Genomic DNA, 24,605 nt, shown 5'->3' with positions numbered 1-24,605 from the left:
CTATGAAATTAAACACTTACATTACTTTAAGTCCTTTTACTAAAAGGACAAAATTTGACCCAGTGCTTGCAGTATGTTACCTTTGGCAATTACAATAAAAATATATTGCTTCATGCTTCTTTGTGAAAGATAGGATTTCTCAAGACATTATTGCAAAATCCATTCACTTCCGTCTTGATGATATATCCAAATGATCTTACCTTTTGCTTTGGAAGGATGGGTGAAAGTAACTCCTGTGGACTATAATGCTGGTTTTAGGAGTGCTGGATTTTCTTTTGTCTCCAGTGTATTCTTAAAAATCTGTTTGTATTAAAACAGGTTGAAATGTTAGTCAAATACTGAAGCTAAGACACCATAGATACTGGTTCTTCTCTTTCTTGCACTGCTTTTTGTATCACGAATCACTGCCTAATAAATGGTTTCACTGTGCTGTAAAAGGTTTTTTAAGGGAATGCTGGCTTTAGTGGATTTCTAGAATTTAATTGGTTAATAGGCAAATGATGTAATGAAGATGATTCTTCTGAGGGGTTGTTGCACTCTGACATTCCTAAAGAGTTGTTAACACAGAAAATACATGAGTCATCTCTAAATAGGATTTGAGTCAAATACCACTGTAATACATGGGAATTTTTTTACTAATTTCAGTAGGCTTTAGATCAGGCACTTAGCATTTCTGTAATGAGTAAAGAATGCAGTAACAAAAGATGTGGCATTGACTGTCTTTGCAAAGTCCTAATCAACAAGCCTTGCCTTTGAATAATTCCTCAGAATGCAACATACCCTATATTAAAATCTGTTTTCTACACCAAGAGTATTGGGGGAGTTGTTTTGTTGTGGTTCCTTACAAAATAGATTACATTTGGGTCATACAAAAGTTAGTGGGAGTTGATGTCTTTTGTACGATGTCTTTATAACAAAAGTGAACACAGCAAAAAAGACAGATCCATTTAATGTGCCTGTAATTTGATCATTAGCAAATGTGAAAATTCTGAAAATAATAGCTTAGAAAAAATACAGGTTAGAAATTTTGTGAATTGGTATATATTGTAGAATTTATTTTTGGAAATATATAATATTATTTGCAAGCTAGCTTGACTTTACACTAAAATGGAATCTCAGCCAAGACTGAAAAGATTTTAGGTCTTAACTGCAATGAAATTACACTGTAACTTCTCACTCTGTAGAAAAGAAAATATCATAAATTTAGTGAAGATAGAATGCTGCAAAAGAAAGAGATGTGTGGGCATATTATTAAGAACTTAAAAATTGACAAAGCAATTTTTTTCTACATTGAGCATCAAAAGTTAGGATCCTAAATGAGTGGTTAGATACCTGATAAAGAATACAGAATTTGGGAGTTGCTACATCCAAAAGACTTCTAAACATGGAGCTGTTTGGTTAGGTGTTTATGAAAGAAGAGCTTAACTTTAGACAGCTTTTAAATGCTTTATGTACACGTGGAAAAAAGCCCCAACATATGTGACAAAGAATAAGCTGTAAAAGTACATGTGTTTTAAGCAAATACATATTTTTAAGTATTGAATTTTTGTGTACTTATGTATCAATCTGCATATAAAGATATGATTGAGCAATAGTGGGAAATAGATGTATCTCAATGCCTTTTAAAAATCTACTCCAGATTAAGTGCAGTTCTGTGTTTTACTAGGTATTCCTAAATTGATTTTTTTACCCTGCAAATGGGATTGTAACTGATCTAATTACTGTTCATTACTGACCCATCTGCTTGACTGCACAGTACAGTTAGGGTCTAACAGAGAAAACAAGTCATAAGGTCTACTGAAGTCTTGGCAGTTTTATTTTCTGCATTTTTCATTGTTCAAAAGTACACATATATGTGGATGGGTAATTCTGTGTTTCTGAAAATATTTTTTTAATTTATTTATATGTGCCAAGTAGTTAGAAGATAACTTTTCTTACTAAAGACTTTTCATACACAGTTTATATAAGCAAGATTACTTCCTTTTTTCCCCTGATTTTTGGTGGTTCTGAGCCAGCTTCTAAAATACAGTAACGGGTATTTGAGAAAAAGTTGTCTGCAAAGTGTCCCTTTTAAAAATTAAATCTTCTGTTCTTTGAGGGTTACGTAGTCAAGGAGGTGAAGCTAACTAGGAGACTAGTCAAAGAGGCTCCAGGATTCCAAGAGAAATCATACAGGTCTCAGCACTGAGGAGGGCTGGCGTTTCTGGTCCTGGCTGCTGTGTGGGCTTGCCTTCCTTCCCCAAGCCACAATGAGAGCAAGAATCTGGGTAATAGTGTTAATTAATTTGTGTGATGACCTGTTGGAGAAATGCAGCAGATGGACTGCAGTGGGTGGATGCAGTGGGTGCAGGTGAAGCAGCTGGGCTGAGGGCTTGTTGCAGATTACTGTGCAGTGAAAGATGGGGCTGTGAAGCTGGGGGATGCAGCCTGGGATACGTAGCCTTGGCAAGAGTCAGAGGAATATCTTTCTTGCAGTTAGCCAGTATGGGGTCAGGTACACCTGTGGCCTCCATGTTTGACAACTTTAGCATTGGCCTTACTGAGAAAACTATCAGTATTTACCCGGCCTAGGAGTGGATGTGATGCTTTACCACTCCATCTTTTTTTTTTTTTTTTTTTTTCTGAATGTGCTGTTCTTCATTTGCCAGGGGGTGCCTTAGTGAGATCAGCCTAGTCAAGAACAGTGTGCTATCATTTTTTAGGACTTTCTTACACATGTTGAATGACTAGTGGGGGGAAAAAAAGATAGCTGTATTATTTGAAGGTGTTTTTTTTCTGAGATGATGCCCTTGACAGTACTGACTAATGGTTGACATTCATTTGCGTTGAACATAACAATGTGCTGATTATAAATGATCCATAAACATGGTTTGACTAATAGAAACAATGGAGAGAAGTAACGTCATGGCAAAAGAGGAAGTGATTTTTTTAGGAAAGCTATAGCTGAAATACTTCACTGTGTTACATTAGATGAAAACTCGTACTTCGGTGATGCAGGTCTGGCAGTGGTGAACTCCATGTAATATCTCTGACTTTGCCTGCCTGCCCATGAGGCTTTTTTCTTTCTCCTGCTTTTCCTTTATCTTCTCTTGTTGTATAGTAACTATCAGGAAAACTGTGTTGATAAGTGGTCCTCATGCCCACTGTGCTTATTTTCTGAAATGCCAAATTCCAGCAATGTTATTTTCCAATGGTGGTCATCAGCTTTGCCTTTATGTTGAATAATATATATTAAGAAAAATAACATGAATCACATTTCACGGACTTTCTGTGCTACCACAGAAGCCCTTGGAATTTATCTTTTGGGAAACATGAGAATTTGGGTTTAATCATGGACTTCTGTTACTTGGAGAATAGACCTATGAACTAGGAGATCCTGAGTTGCAACTTCTACTCTGATTTACTGTATGCCAAGATAAAATAATTATAATCTCTGTCCGCTTTCTTTTCCATCCCTATAAAGTAGGATTGATAATATTTACTTTGCAGTGCTCTTGTGGAAATTGAGTACTTAGTATTGATAGAGCATTGCAACATTATGATACTTTTTTTTCATTAATCTTCCTTTTATTGCCTTTATGGTTTTAAAAAAAAATTGTAATGAAAGCAATGTAATTCATGCGTATGTACTAATCCCTGTAGTTTACCTTCGCTGATAGTGAAGCACATTGTGTGCTCCTTCACTTTCTCTGCAGTCTTGCCTCCCTTCTTTTTTCCCTGTCAAACCACTAGCTTTAGCAAACCTGTAATTTAAACAATTTGCTGTGTCTTTGTTAATTGTACCCATACTGCTGGCTGGCTAGTTTATTTTCTGTGATCTATAATAATGCAGAAGTCAGGTAGTAGGTAACACAAGACCTTATTGCATTAGAGGTCAGTTCATTATTACATAGGTGTGAATAGTTTTTAGCATCTATCTTACATCCACAAATAGAGAAATCCTTTTAATAACATGAAGAACTCACCTAAGGATATCTTATGTGCCTTGGTTTCGTATCTGCTATATAATTGAGTACTATTTAAAATATTTTGTTGGTTTTATACCTTTGGAAGGGAGGAAGTTTAGAAGTTCTTGCTCTTTTTTATTTTAAAGTGGAAGTGTTAGGCACAGGCAAAAGATAGATTCAGTAGAAATTCTGTCATGGTCACCATAAAATATGAGACATAAGTGTAACCAATATTTTGGAAAAATGAGAGGGCTCATTTTGCATTCCTTTCCTTATTTGGCGAGTTTAGGTTGCACAGGGAATACAAAAGCAAGCCTTATGAATGAGGCAAGAAAAGAATTGTATGCAAGTAGGCTTCCCTTAGCACCTTCCAAATATATACTTAGTACCACAATGGATAGCCCTTCACATGCTGTATGTTCCTTCTGTTTTCATCTCTAATAGATGTCAAGTTTCAATTTTTTGTGTAGTACTTCTGAAATGTTGAAGTCCTTAAGAAAAAAAAATCGTTTTAGCAGAACAGCAACACATGACAGTCATGATCCTGTGTAAGATCCTGTTCCATATTTTCCATCCTGTAGAACAGAGATTCTAGATAAACAACACCAGGTGTTGTATGTATTTAAAAAAAAAATGACAGCACCTTTAGAAAAGCCCAGAATAGAACTATTTCCATAACATGCTTTATACTGAAAATTTTTAAGTCTACAGAATGTTAGTTGCTGTAGACTTCAGAGGATAGTGTGCACAACAATACGGTAAATATATAGTAAAATAACTCCCTGCACTACAAAAATCAATCATGTATGATTTTGATTTTTTTATATCATAGTCAATGATATTTTGACATGGGAATGATGCAAAAGGTACTTGCCAATAATGCAGCTAAACACAAATTCAGATAAATTAAACAGCCCTATTGTTAATGAGCTGCCTCAGTTATTAGCTAACTTTTATTAACATCTGAAAAAGAAGGCTTGCAAAAATCCTGAATCAAGGCAGAGGAGCACTTGCCTTCTATTCTGGTAATGTGGAATATAAGCCGTGTCCTTATTTAAAAGCTGAAGCTACAGTTATTTCTATATGAATGTAGGAATGCTATTAGGCTACTACTGTAATTCTTCAGTTTGTTTTTTATGATTTTTTTTTTCTTAATGAGAAAGTATTTAAACATGATCAAGACTAATCATGCGAGTTAAAGATTGTTTACAGACTAAAAGGGAGAAGCTGTTACACTGGATTTATTTGACTGGCAGGTTTCTGCGTTTTGGAATTAAAAATGCTTAAGATTTTTTTTAACATCTACAAAGAAAGTTTGGGTTTTTTCTCAGCAAAGTATATTGTTACACAGTTAATGAAAAATCCTGGTCAAGTTCCTTTTTAGAACTTTGTATTGAATTTTTAACATTTGTGGTTTATTTATTAATGATCTTATTCTGAACATATAAACAAAAAAATAGAGCATCTTTGCCTCTTTTCTGTCACTGAACAACTTTGTTTTGCTGATTCTCTTTCCCTGAAAACTGACTTTCATGTAATACTCGAAATCTGAGCTGATGATAGCGATTAATCTTTTGTGCCTCTACCTCACTGATGAGTCACCAGTGTTATTTCTGTTAGCTTTCTGCAGCTTCCCTGGAAAGCTCAGCTCTTCTGTTGCTGGTGCACAGCTCTTAATTTTCCTCCTGTGATGTACTTAGTCTCCTTACATGTGCTAAACAGATACAGAACAACCATGCTGAGTTGCATATGAAAACTAAGTTGTTCTTTGAAAACTGACTCTAAATACCCAATGTAGCTACTCTTGCCATCTGTAGAAAACCATTAGGTTTAGCAGCATGGTATCAAAAGAAATTTTGAGCTGAGTTTCCAGAAATTCTCTCCTGCCATGTAGTTTCATTACAGTAAAGGGAAAGCTCTTCTACTGCTTGAGCTTTTTGTGTTGAAATGACATCCCTGAGTAATGCAAAATCTGCCTGCTTCCTTCATTTGCAAGCTTCTTGATAACGTAGGATAAGCTCATGACCCAAATGTGGGCCTGCTATAGCTACACATTATTGAAATCTGCCCCATTATTTCCACCTTTGCCCCAAAACAACACTTTGATAACTTGTGTATTATATCAACTCTTTTGAACAAGCTTGTGTGAACTGTGCCTCTGATTTGTCCCCCGTTGATCTCAGTCTCATGTATGTAATCTGGACAGTGCTTTGGGAAGTAACATGGGAATTGCTATGGGAAAAAAAAAACCCAGACTAAATTTGTGCTAAAAAGTGTCGTGTCACAAGTTACTGTGTGTGATGTGTGTGTGTTGAAAGGTGAACTAAGTAAGTGAGGGATTTTTGAGGCTGTTATCTCTAGCTCTAGCACTCGTCAGTCTTATGCACTTAAATCTGACATCTCCAATGTCAAATCTCAGTGATGTGCAGCAAGGAAGTTTTAGTGCAGCGGGCAGTTCAGAAAAGACTTGGTATAAGTTTACTGGGAGAGGATTAAGTTGGCACTGCGGGGAACAGGAGTAGAGAATTGAGTTGTGAGGTTGGCTGATGAGCTAACACTTGTGAGATGGGTGGGGCTCAGGTTAGGTGGAATTTAGAAGGAACTGGAAGAGGTTGGAAGGAGATGGGGAAAGCTGCTCTGAGGAGCACTGGGAACAAGATACGCTGTCTCAACCCTTCTTTCTTTTACCTTGAGGTGACAAGATCACAGGGGCTTCATTTCTCTTAGAGGGGTCTCTGCCTTGCTGTATGCTTTTTTCCCACTTGTATTTTGATATACAAGTGAACCTTCTCTGCACGTACTCTTTCTGATGGGGATCTACATCTCCTTACTTCCCTAGCTCCTCTGCTGTATGGTAAAACCCAGAATCTTACCTAGCCCTGAATATGGTGAAAATGTAAACTGCTGAGCATGGGAAAATTAAGAAGCAGCTGTGAAGACAGTACAGGTTGGGAACAGGCACACTTAGTGGGTTAGGAGTGCTATTGCAAATACTTAGCCAAAATATGTAGAGAGAGTGACATAGTTCTTTGGGACCACCCCCAGGATATTGCAGGCTGTATCTGGGGTGTCCATCCTTTGGGCAAGGTGGGCCATATAGTCTTTTTTTCCTGAGGCACTATCATTGGTGCCTTTCCTTATCACAAAGTGTATAACCAGGATGCAGGCGCTCTAGCACCGCATGTTGAGCACATGACTGCTCTTATGATAGGATGTACAAATACGCATTGGATCAGTTGACCCTGTAACTACCCAGTCCCTCAACCAAACATGTGTTAGTCAAGTGATAGGAAAGCTTGCAGTTTAGTCTGCTGGCACATGTGCTTCTAACCGTGTGATGGGGAGGACTTAATAGGGGGAGAGGTAGGCTGGGCCAGACTAATTTTTTTTTCTGGTACACTGTAGTTTGGGCATCTAAGGAATGCTGTGTGGTCAGGAGAGTGTGCAGCCCTAGCAAGCAGCTGCTTGTGAAGAGATGTTGCAGTACTGGACAGTGTTAAGACAGTAAGTTTCAGTTGTCTAAATAAAGTGCTAATGGCATAATAGGAGAAGTACCATCTGGAAATAGTGAGTAGCAGCACTGTATGTGTCTAAGTTGCAAGAGGTGTATGAAAGAAGAGTTCACTAACTTTTGCAGATACAGTGGCTTTGTGCACATGGCCAGAACTTTTCCAGCCTTGACAGAGCTGAGCAAATACTCAACCCAGCTCATGTCAAAGCAAGGGATCCAAGCAGTGACAGGGACCATTTCATGGCTTAAGTACCTCTCAGGGCTTGACCAGGTAAGTATTCACAAGGCATATAATGAAATACGGCTTCTTACAAAATGAAATGGAGCTACTTTTTTTCTTTTTTTTTTTTTTCCTAAAGATGCACTTTGCACTACTCGCCTTTAATAATAGAGCGTAGTAATTGACAGTCTTAGACAGGAATTGAGGGATCTAGGTTCAGTTCCCTCCAATGTCTTCTAGGATTAAGATGTCTGTTTCCATCTCCTTCCAGATGCTATTCTCTTAGGGATTTCCTGTGTCATGTATCTAAAGCCAAACTAGGTTGGGAGAAAGGGCTAGGTTTGGCCCTTTACCATGATGACCTTCTGATGGTCCTGAAAGGCTAGTTCAGAATCTCACTGCTCCAGTGGTCAAGCTTTCTTTTCACTTCCAACCTAATGATTCCTGGTCAGATGATAGCTCTTTTTTCTCTGCCCCACCACCCTGCCCTGCTTCTCTCTGTCGATGGTATTGCTCCTTTGTGGTGTTTATAGAGAAAGCTGAATCTCCTTTCAGTCTTCAGATTGTTAGATTAAAATTATCAGGCTATTTTTTTTTCTTGCATGATAGTTTCTCTGTTATGTGCTCATGATATACTTTCTTTGTTTCTGTTTGAATGAATCTTTTGAAGATACGGGTGGCCATGTTACAGACTACTGAACAGTACTTACTGCTTCTGGGAAGACTACTCTTGATGTTTCCTACTGTTGCATTTTTATTTTTCCCAGTTGTATCACATTAGGAACACTGTAGTGGTCAGTATACTCTGTTTCTTCTCAATTTTTTTTATAACTGATGAAATCTCAGCTAAAAATCCGCAAGGACGTAATCCCTAAATGGATGCACTTGCATGCTATAGTATTGAATTTCATTCATGTACCATTATTCCAGATTTACAGATTTTTCTGTGCTATCCCAGTTACCTTCCTGATGATGCCTACTTAATCGTCTCATATATGTATAATTGATACACTCCTTGTTTTTGTATCAGTATTATTCCAAAGCAATGTTGTAAAAAGACAATACCGATTAACTCTCCTTCAGCCTAATGAACTTCTTCCAACACCACCAGTAGCAACTTCCATTTATTCAGGTCCATCTACTAATCCTTGCTTATCTTACTGACAAGGAGCAATCATTTTCACATATAGAACTTCACTGAATATTATACCAAAGTCCACATAGATAAGATGTCATATTTCTAGAAATCAGTTTGCAAAGGCATTGTCTACCTTTACTAGGGCCATGCTATATTTGATCCTGTTTTCTCTTTATTTACATAGCTTATCATTCATTATGTGACCTAACTTAAGTTGTGGGCCACTCTGGGAAGGGCCATTCTCTCTCCCCCTTCTGTTGAGCTTGTATATGCTTCACAGAGGAGAATCCTAGATTCACATGGGCAAGGAAGGCACCCAAAGGTTCAAGACTTTCTGTCCTCACCCAGAGGGAGAGATGTCTTCGAATGCATATGCATTGAGGGAGGTAGTTTAAATTTAAGAAACATACCATGGATTTGTATTTGTTCTCTCACTGCTTTGTTCTGCTTTCTACTGTTTCGTCTTTTGCCAACATCTCTAGGCTGTTCTCTTCACCAGTTTCTCCACCCCTTTGCCAACAAAAATACCTGCTGTATAACCATGAAAAGCATTATATATGTATGAAACTAAGAGATCTGCAAGAATTGTTGTTATTCAGGATATCGTGCCACCTTTGAAAAATGAGGCTAAAGAGCAAGTGCCTTCAGCTATCTTGAGAAACACACATGCATGCACATTGTGAATGTACACGTTTGTGGAATAAGTTCTGCTGAATTCCTGGAAGCTTTCTAGCTCCAGCAGTTGTACTAGATGTTGGTTAGGCTGAAGGCTGTTGGACTTAAGTTTCTGAAGCTAAGGAAACAAAAGATGGAATAAGAATAATGTCAGCTCTCTCCTGTACTGGGAAGCCCAGAACTAGACACAGAGACATGGAGCTACTGGAGAGAGTCGAGTGAGAGAACATGAAGATTAGTGGACTGGAGCATATTTCCTATGAGGAGAGGCTGAAAGAGCTGGGACTGTTCAGCGTGGGGAAGAGAAGGCTCAGGGGGATCTCTCCAATGTGTATAAATAGCTAAGGCAGGGTGCAAAAAATGGAGCCAGGCTCTTTCCAGTGGTGTCCAGTGACAGGACAAGAAGTCTATCTAAATATTGTATATAAATATTCAATGACACATAGGTTAGGAGGAAAAAGTCAACACTGAAAATTGTGGTATTTTACAACTTTGCAGTAACTTCATCTGTGAAAAGGACTGTATCGGTTTTGGTTGGGATAGAGTTAATTTTCTTCATAGTAGCTGGTATGGGGCTACCTTTGGGGTTTGTGCTGGAAACAGTGTTGGTAACACGGGGATGTGTTAGTTATGGCTGAGTGGTGCTCGCACAGCACCAAGGGCTGTTCTGCTCCTCACCCTGCCCTGCCAGCCAGCAGCTGGGGCTGCACAAGGAGCTGGGAGAGGGGGTCAGCCAGGACAGCTGCCCCAACTGACTGGAGGGGCATCCAACACCATGTTGTGCCCAGCAATAAAAGCTGGGGGAAGAAGGAGCAAGGGGGGACGTTCAGAGTGATGGTGTTTGTCTTGCCAAGTCACTGTTACATGTGATGGAGCTCTGCTTTCCTGGGGATGGCTGAATACCTGCCTGCCCATGGGAAGTGGTGAATGAATGCAAATGCCTTGTTTTGCTTTGCTTGCATGCGAGGCTTTTGCTTTACGTATTAAACCGTCTTTATCTCAGCCCACAAGTTTTCTTACTTTTACCCTTCCGGTTCTCTCCCCCATCCCACTGGAGGGGAGTGAGCGAGCGGCTGTGTGGGGCTGAGCTGCCGGCTGGGGTTAAATCACAGGAAGGACATAAGCTGCTGGTTTAACTGCAAACTTTAGAGGGCCAGCATCTTCCAGGAAATTGGAAAGAACCATTTGGATTGATGAAAGGACCATGTGAAAGAGGAATACATTGACTTCTAAAAAGTGTTTATATTTTGGTCATATAATGTATCACAACAGTGTACATAATGTCAATACTGTCAGTAATGTATATCTTATTTGTGAGGTTTGAATTACAAAATAACATAAACTTCCTCCTGTGACTAGACTATCATTCTTGATTATTAATCCGCTTTTTTACCCAGTTGTCTTTGTTGCTATTTTTCTGCCTAAGTTTTCTCAATAACTTATTCATACCTATATAATAAAGTGAATCCTGTATTTTAAATCCTTTTATCTTTTAATAAGAATGATAGAATATTACAGAGACAGCACTTCACACAGTTTAAAACATTTTTATTAACCTGAAGGGAAAGTGAATAAGCTATAGTCCTAATGAGAGAAACATAGCAGTCAACTATATAGCTTCAGAGAACTTGCCCCTTGCATGGACAAGGAAGAGTAGTAGTTTCTTCAACCTGTGAAACTAACCAAGAGAACCTGTATGTGTGTGTTTGAGAAGGTCTGTTGCAAATCTTTTAAAGTTAAACTGATTCTCAATTATGTGCTGCAGGAGATGAATATGATGTATGTGCCATTTGTCTGGATGAATACGAGGATGGAGACAAGCTCAGAATCCTTCCGTGTTCTCATGGTAAGCAGCCGTATTTTAGGTTTGGTATTTGTATTAAAACAGCTCTCTAAAACACCGTGTCTAAACCCCACAGTGAATATGTTTATTGATTGATTTATAAAAATTTATTTTTGCTAATATGCAGGAGTGTATATACAAATTGGGACAAGAGCAAACTTTTTTCTCTTTTTAAAAGCAAAAAGGCTAACATTCCCACTTTGCATTTTTCTTTGGGTGTCCACATGAAAGAAAATCTGACGCTGTCCCCTTAATCTTGGTATTTAATAGGGAAACACATTCCAGAGTTAGTTTTTACATTTTAAAAAACAAAAAAAGGCTTTTGCTTTCTCCAGGACAATTAAACCATAAAATGTAATTCAGCTATTAGTGACATAGAGAGATGAAGGGATACAGTCTGTCCCGTAGCCTGAAGCTAAATAGACCACTGCCTTGACTGTACTTGGAAGTCAGTGTTGTCAGTGCAAAAAATTAGTGGAATATTTTTACTGTGACAAGTTGTGCGCTGTCTGAACAGTCTTTCTCAAATACAGTCCACTGCAAAAGGTATATCTAGTAGTCACATATATACCTGTCCACAAGACAAGACTGCTCTTAACTGCATGCAAGTACAAGAAGCATTTTAAGAGCTTATATCTAGAAATCTGGAAGAGGCCTAGGCCCAAGAGCCTCTCTAAATTGAAACATTTTTTTGATAAAAGCTGTGTAAAATCTATCAAGAAAGATAGGATTCATCCTTCCTAGCTTGAGACTCTACCTCCCAGTCCATTAACTATATTACAGACATTTTAGCTGGGTGCAGTTTTACCTAGCTTTTTCTCATTAAATTCCTGCTTTGACCAGGCACTGCAACAGCAAATACCACATCACAAAGAGGTGTAAGAAAAGAGGCAACTGATGTTACAGTCTCATGTCCACAGTGAACACAGCAGATGACACTGAGCTTTGTAGACCCTCAGTCATAAAAAACAATTTCAAAACAGGCTGACAAACAAAGAATTTTCAGAAAAGAAAGAACAGATCCATAGCATCTGTTCCAGCTAGGGACTGCAAAGTTAACTAAACTTGATCACCAATATCAAAGATTGCTGACAAATAAAAAAACAACAACAAAACACCACTGTCAGTTCTCATGAAGAACATGCTACTAACGTGCTTGAACAGGTACTAAACACAACATGCTTGCCCTTGTAAATACTTAGTTCTTTGCCAGATAGAAGTCTCTGCTAATAAGCAGAGATAAGTTTTTAATACCATAAGACAGACACTTTCAAACACATCTTTTTAAACAAGGCCAGCATATATGCAGTGCCAATTGTAGACCTACTTTAAAATCTGCAGAATCATGCAGTAATTTTATTAAATAACAAGGGGCTTCGATACAAATTGGAGGTTAGAGGCATTATGAGGATAATGGTAGTGGGCGTGTCTGCTGCAAGATGGGTATAATTCCTCAAGAAGCTTTTAAATTTATTTTGTCAAATGTGGCCCATTGCAGGACTGCTCTCAGATTAATTCATAGAGGAAATAGGTATTTATTGCATATATCCAAGATCCTAACTCTTAGGTGTTCTGTACATAAGGATGGACAGTCTACATGGCCAACAGACTTCTGACTAATATTCTCTGTATGAGTGAAGTTGTAAACTTGCCTGTGTTACTAAACATAAATACAGTTTAGCAGGTTTTCTTATACTTTTCACTTAGATAATGATATACTTGTATTTTGTTTTCTAACAGCATATCACTGCAAGTGTGTGGACCCGTGGCTGACAAAAACAAAAAAAACATGTCCTGTATGTAAGCAGAAAGTAGTCCCTTCTCAGGGGGACTCTGACTCTGAAACAGACAGTAGTCAAGAAGAGAATGAAGTATCTGAAAATACTCCTTTGCTTAGACCGTTAGCCTCAGTTAGTACTCAGTCATTCGGGGCTTTGTCAGAATCGCATTCCCATCAGAACATGACCGAGTCCTCAGAATATGAGGAAGATGACAATGACAATATTGATAGCAGTGATGCAGAAAATGGAATAAACGAAGAAAGTGTAGTGGTTCAACTACAGCCCAATGATGAAAGGGAGTACAGAGTGGCAAATACTGTTTGAGACTACTAATGCTGAATAGTGTATGAACAAAAGAGTTCTTAAGGCTATACTTTACAAACCTTTATGTAGGGAATATATTTTAATCTGTAATCTATTTGGTTTCTTCAATAGGAGCAGCAGTTCATGTAGTAGTACTATGGTTAAATCATTACAGATAGATTTATTTTTGATTCAGGTATTGTCACACGTTCTGTCTTCAAAATGAACAGTTTAACTGGACTTCACAATGCTCATGAATAATGTCAATAGTTTATATCAATAGAAATATCACACAGACTCTAAATGTATCTTGCTGAAATGGGATTTACCTGGAAGTAATTTTTTTCCATTTTGTAGCTACAACTGGGTCATACTGATAGCAATATTTATTACATGTATGGTATGTGTTACCCCTCAAGCCCAACAAAAAATGTATTTGCATGTGTGTATAGAGTTTTCCTATAAACTGTCACCACTACTGAAAGAAAAATGTAGAACAGATCAATATTCTATAAGCTGGTATATAAGAACAAAGCAGAAGAAATTCCACTTTTATCTCAAAGCAGCGATTCCACATAATCCTTTGGAGTTTGCCACAGTATCTGAGTTTAAGCAGTTCCACTAAGCAATTCCTAGGATAAGGAAACTTAGAACGTATGTTTAGTTTTGAGCAATTCACAAGGTAAGATCTACCATAAACTCATTAATTATCCCTACTTGCTACTACGAGGTGGTCTGGTTTCCAGCAATGATGGGGGAGTTGGGGCGGGGGGAGCGTGTGATCAAAACAGAGGTTTTGTTCCACATAGAAAAATAATTTTAGGTAAGTATTCTATTGATCCTCAACTCATATACCTCTTACTAAAGAGCATTTTATGCTGCATTAGTCTGCTAAACTATGTATATAAAAAAATTGTTCTTTTCAAGTACCGAATTTGAAAACAAGTGCTTATAACTGTTTAACAGAACTCAGTACTTACCAGTGTATCATGAAAAAAAAATGCTATATAATACCTCTGTAACTATGTAGAAAGTAAAAACATACGTATACTCAAAATGCAGAGATTTTTTTATATGGCCTTGAATAAGGAAAGCTTGAAAGAATGTTAATAAACATGTTTTCCACTTTAAGTATCAAAAGGAATTTATTGAACTTTTGCATTACTTACATTCATTGTGTACTATTCTACATTTATTACTAAAGTTCAAGTATTTTTAAATATCCAGAACATGCAACTGTCAAGATCCCTTGGTAAACATTAACCTACGTTGTGCTGTGTATCACAGTACAAAGTGCTGCACTCGTCAGTGCTATATGCAGGAGAACTAAGTTACATAGAAAACCTTAATTTTTGTTCACTTTTAGTTTGAGAAGTTGGAATCAGTCTGGGTCTGTACCTGTAATTTGTATGGGGGAGAGGGAAGGAGGACCAGAGTGCTATTAATATTTCCTGCCTACCTGCCAACACCTTTAGAGCTGCAGTCTGTGAGCCTGTGTTCTGGAAGTCAGAAAACACCAAATCCCCGACTGAGGTGATGACAGGTGAGGTGTTTCCATTTTTGTTATTTCTGACCTAATACACAGTGCAGCTACACCCTCCTTGCCTCAACCTGGCAATGGAAATCAATTCTCTGGGACTGGCTAAGAGCAGAGAGAGTTTATTTTGCAGAATGAGGCATGGTAAAAGGATAACAATGAAAGAATGATTCACCTTCATCTCCACTGCCACCAGCAATCCATGGCGTTAACAACAAATAATGTATTACTGTATTTTCACCATGTGAAATTCCACTTCAGCTTGCTTATGTCTAAGTCTAAATGTGAAAACTGATTTCTGAAAATTTACTAAGCTGAAAGGTGTTTCTTAAAATAGGTTCCTGCTGTTTGTATGTTTTGAGTATGTGTTTATTCATAACTGTATTTCAGGCACCCCAAAACCTGAAGAGATCCAGAACCATGAACTGAAGTAAATTTTATAACCTATGCCATATGTAACTCTGGTTGTAGTATTTGCTGCAATGGGAAAAAGTAAAATTACACTCTTACCAATTTCTCACCTGCTATCCTCCATGCTATACAGAGGAAGTGTGTGGAGCAAAGGGTATTCTGTTTCCATCGCAAATACACTGTACATTTAAAAAAAAAAACTGTTCCATTTTCTAAATTTCCTGATGGTATTAATGTAAATTTTATTTCAGCAGGCCTTGGTAGTAAACATCATAGTGATACTCCCCTTGCTATACGTCCCTTGTGCCACAGATACAGTCTGTCAGTTGCCGTTGCCAGTGAGAATGAAAATGAAGATTAAAGCAGGAATAGCACTTTATTATTAGAAATACTTTGGAAGGTTAAGTATCTCTTAGCATTTCTAAGTAGAACTTGCATACTTCATTAAAACTTGCTGGATCAATCTTCCGTCTCCAAAGGTATGGCCTCTCCAAACCCACAGGAAAAGATAAAATACGGATTTTTCTTTGGGCTATGACCTACTACATTATCCACATGAAGTAGCACCATTTTCTCACCATACGCCACAAACAGCTGACTCCCGGGGTTTTTTGCTTATGTGAAGTCTGTTGATCTAACTTCAGTCTCTGCCTGTCTTCGAGAACAGGATGTTCGTGCTTTAAAGTGGTTCATACTTGATTGCCTAGTTGAAAAAATTTCTTCTAATAAGTAGTTGTAACTAGTGTCTGAAGTTAAAAGTATTTCATGGGACCTCTGACACATATCATCCCTCTGCATAAAACAGCTCAGGCATCATTGGCAGTTATCAAAATATTATTTGTATGACCAGTATGAATAGCTCCTTACAAAACAAGCTTGCACCAAACCTTTCATTGCTTAATGAGAACAAACTACTTGAAAAAGGAGCCAAAAGAGGACAGGAATTAAAACTTGCCCTCAGAAGGGAAACTAAGCTTCCATTTGTTGGAGGGGGGCTTGGGGGCAGGAATAATCCAGTAAAAAGCAACTGGAAAAAAGTGATGGGTCTGACAAGTGTTTTCCTTGACAGGTCAGTAATCAAGGAATGGAGAAGTTTTAGATAGAAAAACAAACAACTCTGCTTATCCTCCCTTGACAGTGCATAATGTTGGGGGAGTTCCAGGGCCAGGGTTTGAATCAAATGGTAATAATGGGTACCTACATGCAAAATAATATAATGAATATTAAAGATTGGGTAATGTCTAAAAATGCAATGCGGTCAGCAGTTCAGGATAGTTAAATGTTTCTACTGAATTCTAACAATTCTAAATAACATGTTCATTATAAAAGTAAGACCCTCTGAAAGTCTAAATAATAATGGCTGGTATAATTAAAATCTGTCTGTGAATTATTATAGTGCAGAAACTAAGCACACTGACAATTAACTTCAGAAATGTATTTCAGAGAAAGTAAGGGACTGATTAGAATGGCCTGGAAGTCAGCATTAAAAACTTGTAAAGCCCTGATACTCTGCACATAAATGCAGCCTTCATCATCTTCCAGCATGTGCCATGCAATCTAAGAGGTGTAAGTAATTGGGGATAGAAGTGAGCCTTCAGAAAGTGAAGCAATTCAGTCAATAGTGAATGATATTCCTGAGTTTGGAGAGGTTGAACAACTTGAGAACTACCCTTAAAAACCCACCCTTTGAAGCAATTCTGCCTCTTCTCTATTGCTCTTAGTTTGCACCTCTTTCCTACTCCTTTATCCTCATCTGTTTTTTAAAACACTCATGTAAGTTCTGTTCTAATGTCAGTTCTGTTCTTCTACCCAAGCCTTGAATAAGAACATATATGCCACAAAAGAAAAAAAGGGGGGGGGAGGGGAGAGGGCAGAGTGGGGCAGGTGCTTGGCTTCCTTACGGTTGGGAACTGCTGATGTAAGAAAAGATGCAATACTTCTAAAGCGTATGAGCCATCCGAGAGCTTTTTTTCCACGCGGAACTTTTTAATGTCTGAGACAGTGTTTCACTGTATCTCTTCTAACAACTTTTTGCAAGGAAAAAAACGCAAATTTCTGACCTAGGTCACACTTTAGTGTTCAAACCTTTAGCACAGGAGAATAACCCTTTGTATTTAAATTGTCTATTTATCTGGAAATGGGGGTTAAATTTGTTGAGAGTCCAGGTAATTCAAGAAAGGTATCTGAGGTAGACCCTAGCAAATGAGGTGCACAGACACCATTCTGCTGTGGAAATTCAACAATAAATGCATTTGAAAAAGTAATTTGAGCAACACCTAATTCTTACCAAGAAAAAGTATACAGGTGACATACATACAGAGACCTGCTCAGGAGAGGGGAATTGATCAGAAAGGAATGACATTAAAATAAATAAGGAATAGGATGAAGAGTACTTGGTGTGTACTGCTAATGGCTATTCCTGAGCTGCCATTACAGTGAATTCTGGCTATGGCCTTATTACAGAAAAGCTCCAGGGACAGACACACCCCACTGCACACACACCCCACCCCACCCCCCCGAAAAAAAATAATCCATTCAGAATGTGAGTGCAATTTTAAATTGGGTTTAGACAAAGTTTAGATAGAGAGTGAAACACAGATCCACACACTAACGTAATTTTATGGGGGAAGTGAGCGGTTTGCACTCTCTGCTAGTTACTACTAAATGTAAACTTGCTTAGTGCTATGGGCTTGTTAAGTCTGTTCTAACTTTAGCACCAAGAGCTGCAGGATACAGTTCAGACACTAAGCAACTCGAGTAGTTGGAGGAGAAGATAAACACTTTGTATGTAAAGGTTTTAAGTTAGACCCGGAGCAGAGCAGGTACAAGCTTACACTGAAGATTAAGAGGTAGAGAGGAGAGAACAAAGGCATTTTAATGTTAATGCCCAAGCAGCACATAACTGGCATTGTCAGGACCAAGAAAAGCATAGCCTTAGCTAAAGATTAACCTCCTGTAGCTTGGACTTTTCTTTCTTTCCCCATCCCCCAAGTTCCCATTGTTCATGATCACCTTTGTTCGCAGGGCCCATGTTTTCAGAGTACTTCAGTAGCAGAAGTACCAGAAGCCAGGTGGAATTCTTTTGGGGTAACAGACCTTAAATCTCTCCCTTCCCTAGTTGAGGAGAGCATGTTCTTACCCTGCAGTGGGTTGACTCTGGCTAGACCACCCCATACCCTAATGAACAGATTGTGCAGCAAAGGTCTCCTCTTGCTTCTGTTCCAGGGACTGCCTATTAGGCATTCACGTGGCAGGAGAACCCCCTCGCCATGGAGTTGGATAAATGTGCAGTTAAGTGCCAAGAAATCATCTCCTAATTTAAAGAGATCTACCCCCAAAGACTGCCTGGCCTTTGACTACAGTTGTATTACTGTACTACGGCTGTCTTGCAGAACTTACAACCGCAATTCTAGCTACTATTAGTGTAGCCAGCCATGCAATGCAGACGGGCCTCAGAGGATTCCTGTCAGGGGAAAAAAAAATTACAAACAGTCTGATTTCGTTTGGTTGGAATAAATTTATTTCATCTGTCTGTAAACAAGGTGTTTTTAATAGTTATGGCATTTTTTGAAATGCATATTAAATCAGATGAGTTAGACTGTATCCCAGATGTAACAAAGTGCAGGGAAAGAAATGGACAAATCAGCAACAAGAATTTGTTTAAATCTGTACATTATCCACAAGGCCCAACAACAGAAGCAAATACTAGAATGTCCCTAAAGTAGTGCCATTCGAAAGAAACCCTTGTAGTCAGTTAAAATCCATCTCACAATAGCAACAGTTCATTTTTTTTTTTTAACAATAGTATGGCACAGAATACGTATTAAAAAATTCATCACAAGACAGCCAAGTCAGTTATTCCAACCAATACCATCTCCCATTTATTCTTTTGTATACAGAGTTCTGCAGTTCTCTTTAAATGGACATACAAGTTAGTACCGTGCCTGAACTGAGAGTTTGGTTACAGACATTTCAGATGACTAGTGCACAAGGCAGTTCACTCCATAATTTCTGCAGCAAGGGTGTGACAGGCCAAATGAAGATTTTAAATTTGAAATGGCATCATTTTGACAGTTTAGCTTTCAAACTACCGACCTTCATCCAAACAGTGGCTTCAGAGCAGCAAAACTCTTTACCAGTAAGTAATCTGGCAGAAGGACTGGAGTCAGTCAGAGCTCCCGGTATAGCTGAAGGTGGCAGTTTTCCACAATGACATTGCAGTTTCATATTAAAAAACAAAAACAAAAAAACCCCCACAACCCCCAAGCTGCAAATTAAAATTGGTCCTATGAAAAACTGAAACCAGACACACTCCAGATGGTTATGTTGGGATATCTAATGTCCATAATGGCAGCCTTTTACAATTCAACTACAGAACAGGAGCTGGCAAAAAAAAAAAAAAAAAAGTGCCCGAGCTATTGCAATGATGGAATGTCTGGGGATTCGTTCAGGATGGTGGTTTTTAAGGTCATGGGAGGAAGTGCATGTGTACCCTTTCATAGTTTTGTGATTGCACTCGTTAAGCAGTACAAGCTTCAGACATCGTGAAGAAAAAATAAAAGACTTAAGCCTACAGTGAAGTGCAACGACAAAACTAATGTAACATTAATAGCTTTTGAATGGCAAATTGGTTAAACCAGGCACTATAAAAATGGGTGTAAGCAAACAAATGTGGATTTAAAAAAAAAAAAAAAAGAGGGACAGAAGTAAAGATATGCATGCACTTTTTTCCTCCCAACCATGCTCTATGAAAGGAAGACTAGTGAGCTGTGTCACTGCTCAAAGTGCTGAAGAGGCATTGATCAAATTAGATTGTACAATCGGCACCTTGTTTAGTATTTAAGTTGTTTTAGTTGTCAATATCACACTAATTGCTAAGACAAAGCAAAGCCTACACTTGGCATATTCCCCTCCCAAGAATTTTTCAAGGTATCATGCATATCATCTTTGTGGTGCAGTAATGGTGCCAGATAATGGGACTTGGTTACATACAGTGGTTAACATATAAATGAACAAAGGGTAACTGGAATTATGACATTAGGAAATGGGGTAAATAAAAAACACAAAACTACCATCTACAGTCTGGTAGCACTGAACACAACTGGGTGGTGGTGAAGACAGTTGCTAGTTGGATGGGGAGAGGCTGCTTAGACGTCAGACCTCCTCAGGTATAAAGCCAGTTCATATGCTTTCTTGTTGAGTGTCCCTCCATGGACACCTTCCTTTCCCATGACTATAACCAATGCTGGAGTACACAAGGAAACAAAACAGAAATGAACAGAATTAAAGAAAAAAAAAAAAAAACAAACACCTTTCCCCACCAACAAAGGGATACAAAGGAGACACAGGTTCATACCCCATCACCCTGCATTGCTAATAAAGTTTCCAGAATGTAAGGTTTAAAGCTCACCGCCAGGAAAGTTTAATAGCAATCTTCCCCTAATACTTAACAGTCTGCCTAGCAACTAGAACCCAGAGTCTCTCAAGTATTTTGCCATTGAGTATGCCTTCTTATTCAATCCGCCTCCATGGACCCCTTCTTTGCCCATTACAAAGACCAAGACTGAAAGAGAAAAGAAAAAAGTTTTAAAAAGAGTGTGTTAGACAAGGAAATAATGCAAGTTTTAGGCAGTGCAATAAACACACTCAAATTCAAGATTTAGTATTTGGGTATTAAGCTAGTTTAACAGGAGTTTTGTAAAAATACAGATGTAGACAGAGCTGGGAGAAGGCACGAGTTATCCTCAGGGATATTACGTAACTATGCAAGTCATAAGAGTTCACTGCTAAGAAAAATGCCACCAACTATCTCAAAAAAGCATCACAGTGCCTCTCCACGATCAGCACCATCCGTCATCACCCAGCAAGGAAACCCTGGCTGCATCTTAAAAAAACCAAGGGGGGGGGGGGGGAAGTGTTGTCAGGGACAAAAGTAGTAGAGTATGTAGAAGAACTGTGACTCTGAAGAGCAGAAGAGGTAATATTCTTGTATTCTTATCTGTAGTGGTCACTACTGGTGTTAAGAACCAGAGTGACTGCCTTGATACTAGCAAAAAAACCCATGGGGTCCGACTTGGGCTATGACTTCTCATGCAACAACACAACTGTAAGACATGCTTTTTGCATAAGACAAAACGCAGGCAAGATTTTAATGCCAACACCCTCTCTAATCCCACGATTTTGGTGAAGTGTCCCAATTGTCTTGCAAACAAGAACATCCCAAGGCTCCTCCACCAGTAAACACCACTTGTGAGTTGCCAGCAGATGTCACCAGCAGGTACACAGACACAATAAGCACTGTGCTTCCACAAGCACAGCAATTGTTTCCCAAGCTAGGAATACTGTAACTGGAAATACTGCAGTCATCCTGCCTACAGGTGGTTGTACATCTCCGTAGCAATTTGCTCACAAAAAGCTTCAGACAGACAGTTCTTGTTGGCATTTCACAATCTGCAGCCGAGTCAGACCTCCGCTTGTTTCACTTCAGCGCTGCAAACATTCTTCCTTCTATCATTGCCACCCAGCTTTATCCTATAGGCAAATTTTGCACTAGTTTTGGTTTTATACTTACGAGCAAAAGTCCATTGCTCACCCCTTTGCTCTACGGCCAGCCAAAAAATGCTAGGCCAGATAATTTTTCAACACAAGGCATACTACTCGTAGCCAGTATTTTGAGGCAAGTTTTCTATATCCAACCCTAGTGCCTTCCCTGTAGCATGTTTTACTAGAAGTTAAATGAGGAGCACAAGGAGTAGGCGTACTAGCATAAAACAGGTTTCTCCATGATACCAAATTGGACAGGCTTTTTTGCCTGAAGAGAGACTTCAGAGTGCTCAATAGGAAGTGGAAGAAGAGTTAGTGTAGAACTTGTTAAAAGGCAAGTAGGAGTAGCTCATACAAGGAATTCACATCTTTACAGAACAAGCTTTCCGATGAGAAGTTTACAACGAAAAGCCAGTTTCACTACCAATCATTAACAGAAGCCTACCGTAAGCTTTAGATACCGAGTTGTCGTATACTTGGTAAGCTTGCTTCAAGCCGTGCGTGGTCTGCTCTTTCCTGCCTGCCAGAGATCTGCTTAACCATTTCAGAGCCCAGGGCCCAGCTGCGATCACAGGTGGGAACAGGGACAAGTGCGATTCCTAGGCAGAAACCCAGTTTGTCAGGCAGACTGCTGCCATCCACCCCCCCTTACGTCACTTCCTGAAACGAACCGTTAAATACCGGGGCCTGGTTTTCTTAATAGCTGGAGTCTATGCTTAGGGCCGCATTCATAATTCAGTGATCTGAAAGCAAAGAAAATCACGCTTACCTCGGCCAGCTCTGCCTACAGCAACATTGTACGTCGGCTCACCACCTTGACTCTTTGTCCTGATGTCCATTGTGCAGTCGCCATCGACATACAGGCTATCTCTGATCACAGAGCACTTCTTCGCACCAAGGGTCAGACCATTGGTGAAGAAACCCTCTCGGTCTTTTCCTACAATCATATCTATTTCTACTGGCTGTCAAAGAAAAAAGCCCAGAGTTAGCGCGGCGGCATTTTCGCGTTCCGCTCCTATTTAGAAAGCATCCCGTCTCGCGCCGAGAGGACGAGGCGGCAGATGTCCCCTTGCTCCCACCAGGAACTGCTCCAGAACGCAGGGCTTTGTTAGCCGCAGCTTCTACCGCACCGCTTTCTCGACGCCGCAACCCGCCGGACCGCAGCCTCGCCACGCTTCCCAGCCCGGGCCCCGCGGCCCTCCTCGGACCCCAGCTCTCCCTCAGGGAGCCTCGGCACCCCCGGGGCCGGCCGGGCACGGGCTGCGCCCGCCTGCCGGGAGGCGCCGGCTCGGACGCCAACCGCGCGAAGCCCGAGGCCCGCCAGCGCCAAGGGCCGGCTCGGGTGCCGCCCGCACCCCCGGGGGGACGAGCCCGGCCCCGGCCGAGCAGCTGCGCCGGCCCCCGCACGGCCCGGGGCAGCTCCCGGCGGCCCGGCCGCCCTCTGCGGCGGCGCGGCGCGGCACGGCGCGGCACCGCGCCCGCCCGCGCCGCAGTGGCGGGCCTCGGCTGTGTGGCGGAGGGCGGGCGCGCCGCGCCGCGCCGCCATTCATCCCCGCCCGAGGGAGAGCGCAAGGGCCCGGCGAGCGCGGCCGCGGGGGTCGGGCGGCGGCGAGGGGGGCGGGCGGGGAGGAGGCGGGGGTGAGGTGAGGGGAGGGGGGGGGGGGGCGCGGGCCCGGCCGCGCCGCGGCGGCCTCAAAGTGCAGCGTCACGGCGGGCCCGGCCGCCCCGATGCCGGCCCGGCCCCGCGCGGCCCCAGCCCCGGCACCGGGCCCCGCCGCACCCGGGGCGGGGCGCGGCGCGGCGCTGGCCGGCGGGTCGGCCGGGGCAGGCCGCGCTGCAGCGCGCCGCCGGCCCGGTGCGGCCCTTATGTAACGGCGGCGCGGGCCCCGCACCGGCGGGCGGCGGGAGCGGGGCCGGCGGGCGAGAAGGACGGGCCAGGGCCGGGGGGGGGGAGGGGAAGGAGGAATCAATGGCAGTGCGCCATCTTGGCGGTGAAAAACATGGAGCCGGCGGCGAGGTGGGCATTCACGAACGCCTCCTACGCCGCGCACGTAAGCCTCGCCGCAGCGCCGGGCCCGGGCGCGGGCGGCCCTACGCAAGCCCCGCCGCGCACGCCCCGCGCGGCCTCTTCTCTCCTCTTCTCTCCTCTCCCGCCGCCCCGCCGGCTCCCGCGGCCCCCGCGCGGCGGCACCGGCGGCCCCGCGCCGCATCGGGCCGCAGCCCCGGCCCCCGCCCCCGGGAAGGGGCCCCTCTCCCGCCGGCAGCCGCAGACAAAAAGGCGGCGCGGCCGGCCCGGCCCCTCGGGCTCGCTCCCCCGCCGCCGCCCTCCCCCGCCGCCCCGCAAGGTGCCCCCGTCCCCCGGGCGCCGCCGGCGCCGCGGGCGGGCTCGCCCTCCCCCGGCTCCCGCCCCGCCGCCGCCGCCGCCCTCACCGTGATGCTCTGGAAGATGCCGCCGGCCGTGGCTGCCCAGACGTACTTGGCGTCGCAGTAGCCCACAATGGCGGCCTCCTGGCAGCAGCCATCGCACATCAGGTTGTCCACGTAGCTCTGCCAGCCGGCCATCTTCGCGCGGGCGGCGGTGGGGGCGAGCGGGGCGGGCGGCGAGGCGCGGGCCGGGCGGCGGGCGGCGGGGCTGGGCGAGGCGGTCCCGTCCCTCTCCTCTCCTCTCGCCTCTCCCTCCTCGACGGCGGAGCGGA

At 41.8% G+C, this 24,605-nt stretch overlaps 2 protein-coding genes across 4 annotated transcripts in view; one reads left to right on the top strand and one right to left on the bottom strand.

Moving 5' to 3' along the window:
- RNF13 (ring finger protein 13) overlaps positions 1-14,549 on the top strand; it is a 46,858-nt gene extending 32,309 nt beyond the window's left edge. For both annotated transcript variants that reach the window (XM_069793000.1, XM_069793002.1), the window contains exons 9-10: positions 11,257-11,337; positions 13,075-14,549. In XM_069793000.1, coding sequence (XP_069649101.1) covers positions 11,257-11,337; positions 13,075-13,439 — 446 coding nt within the window. In that variant the 3' untranslated portion in view covers positions 13,440-14,549. The remainder of the gene's footprint in view (positions 1-11,256; positions 11,338-13,074) is intronic.
- Positions 14,550-18,863: 4,314 nt separating this feature from the next.
- On the bottom strand, positions 18,864-24,600 carry PFN2 (profilin 2). Of its 2 annotated transcripts, none has more exons than XM_069792998.1 (3): positions 24,340-24,600; positions 22,679-22,871; positions 18,864-20,929 (listed from the first exon to the last, which is right to left on the bottom strand). In XM_069792998.1, exons 1-3 carry the CDS (start codon positions 24,469-24,471, stop codon positions 20,832-20,834), a joined length of 423 nt encoding a protein of 140 aa, XP_069649099.1. In that variant the 5' UTR covers positions 24,472-24,600; the 3' UTR covers positions 18,864-20,831. The 2 variants fall into 2 exon arrangements, with proteins under 2 accessions (XP_069649099.1, XP_069649100.1); XM_069792999.1 differs by having other exon boundaries at positions 18,864-20,611.
- Between the last annotated feature and the right edge of the window lie 5 nt (positions 24,601-24,605).

Source organism: Haliaeetus albicilla, chromosome 9, assembly GCF_947461875.1.
Source record: "Haliaeetus albicilla chromosome 9, bHalAlb1.1, whole genome shotgun sequence".
In the NCBI taxonomy this organism is placed as follows: Eukaryota; Metazoa; Chordata; class Aves; order Accipitriformes; family Accipitridae; genus Haliaeetus; species Haliaeetus albicilla.
This window is presented reverse-complemented; position numbering and strand designations above follow the sequence as displayed.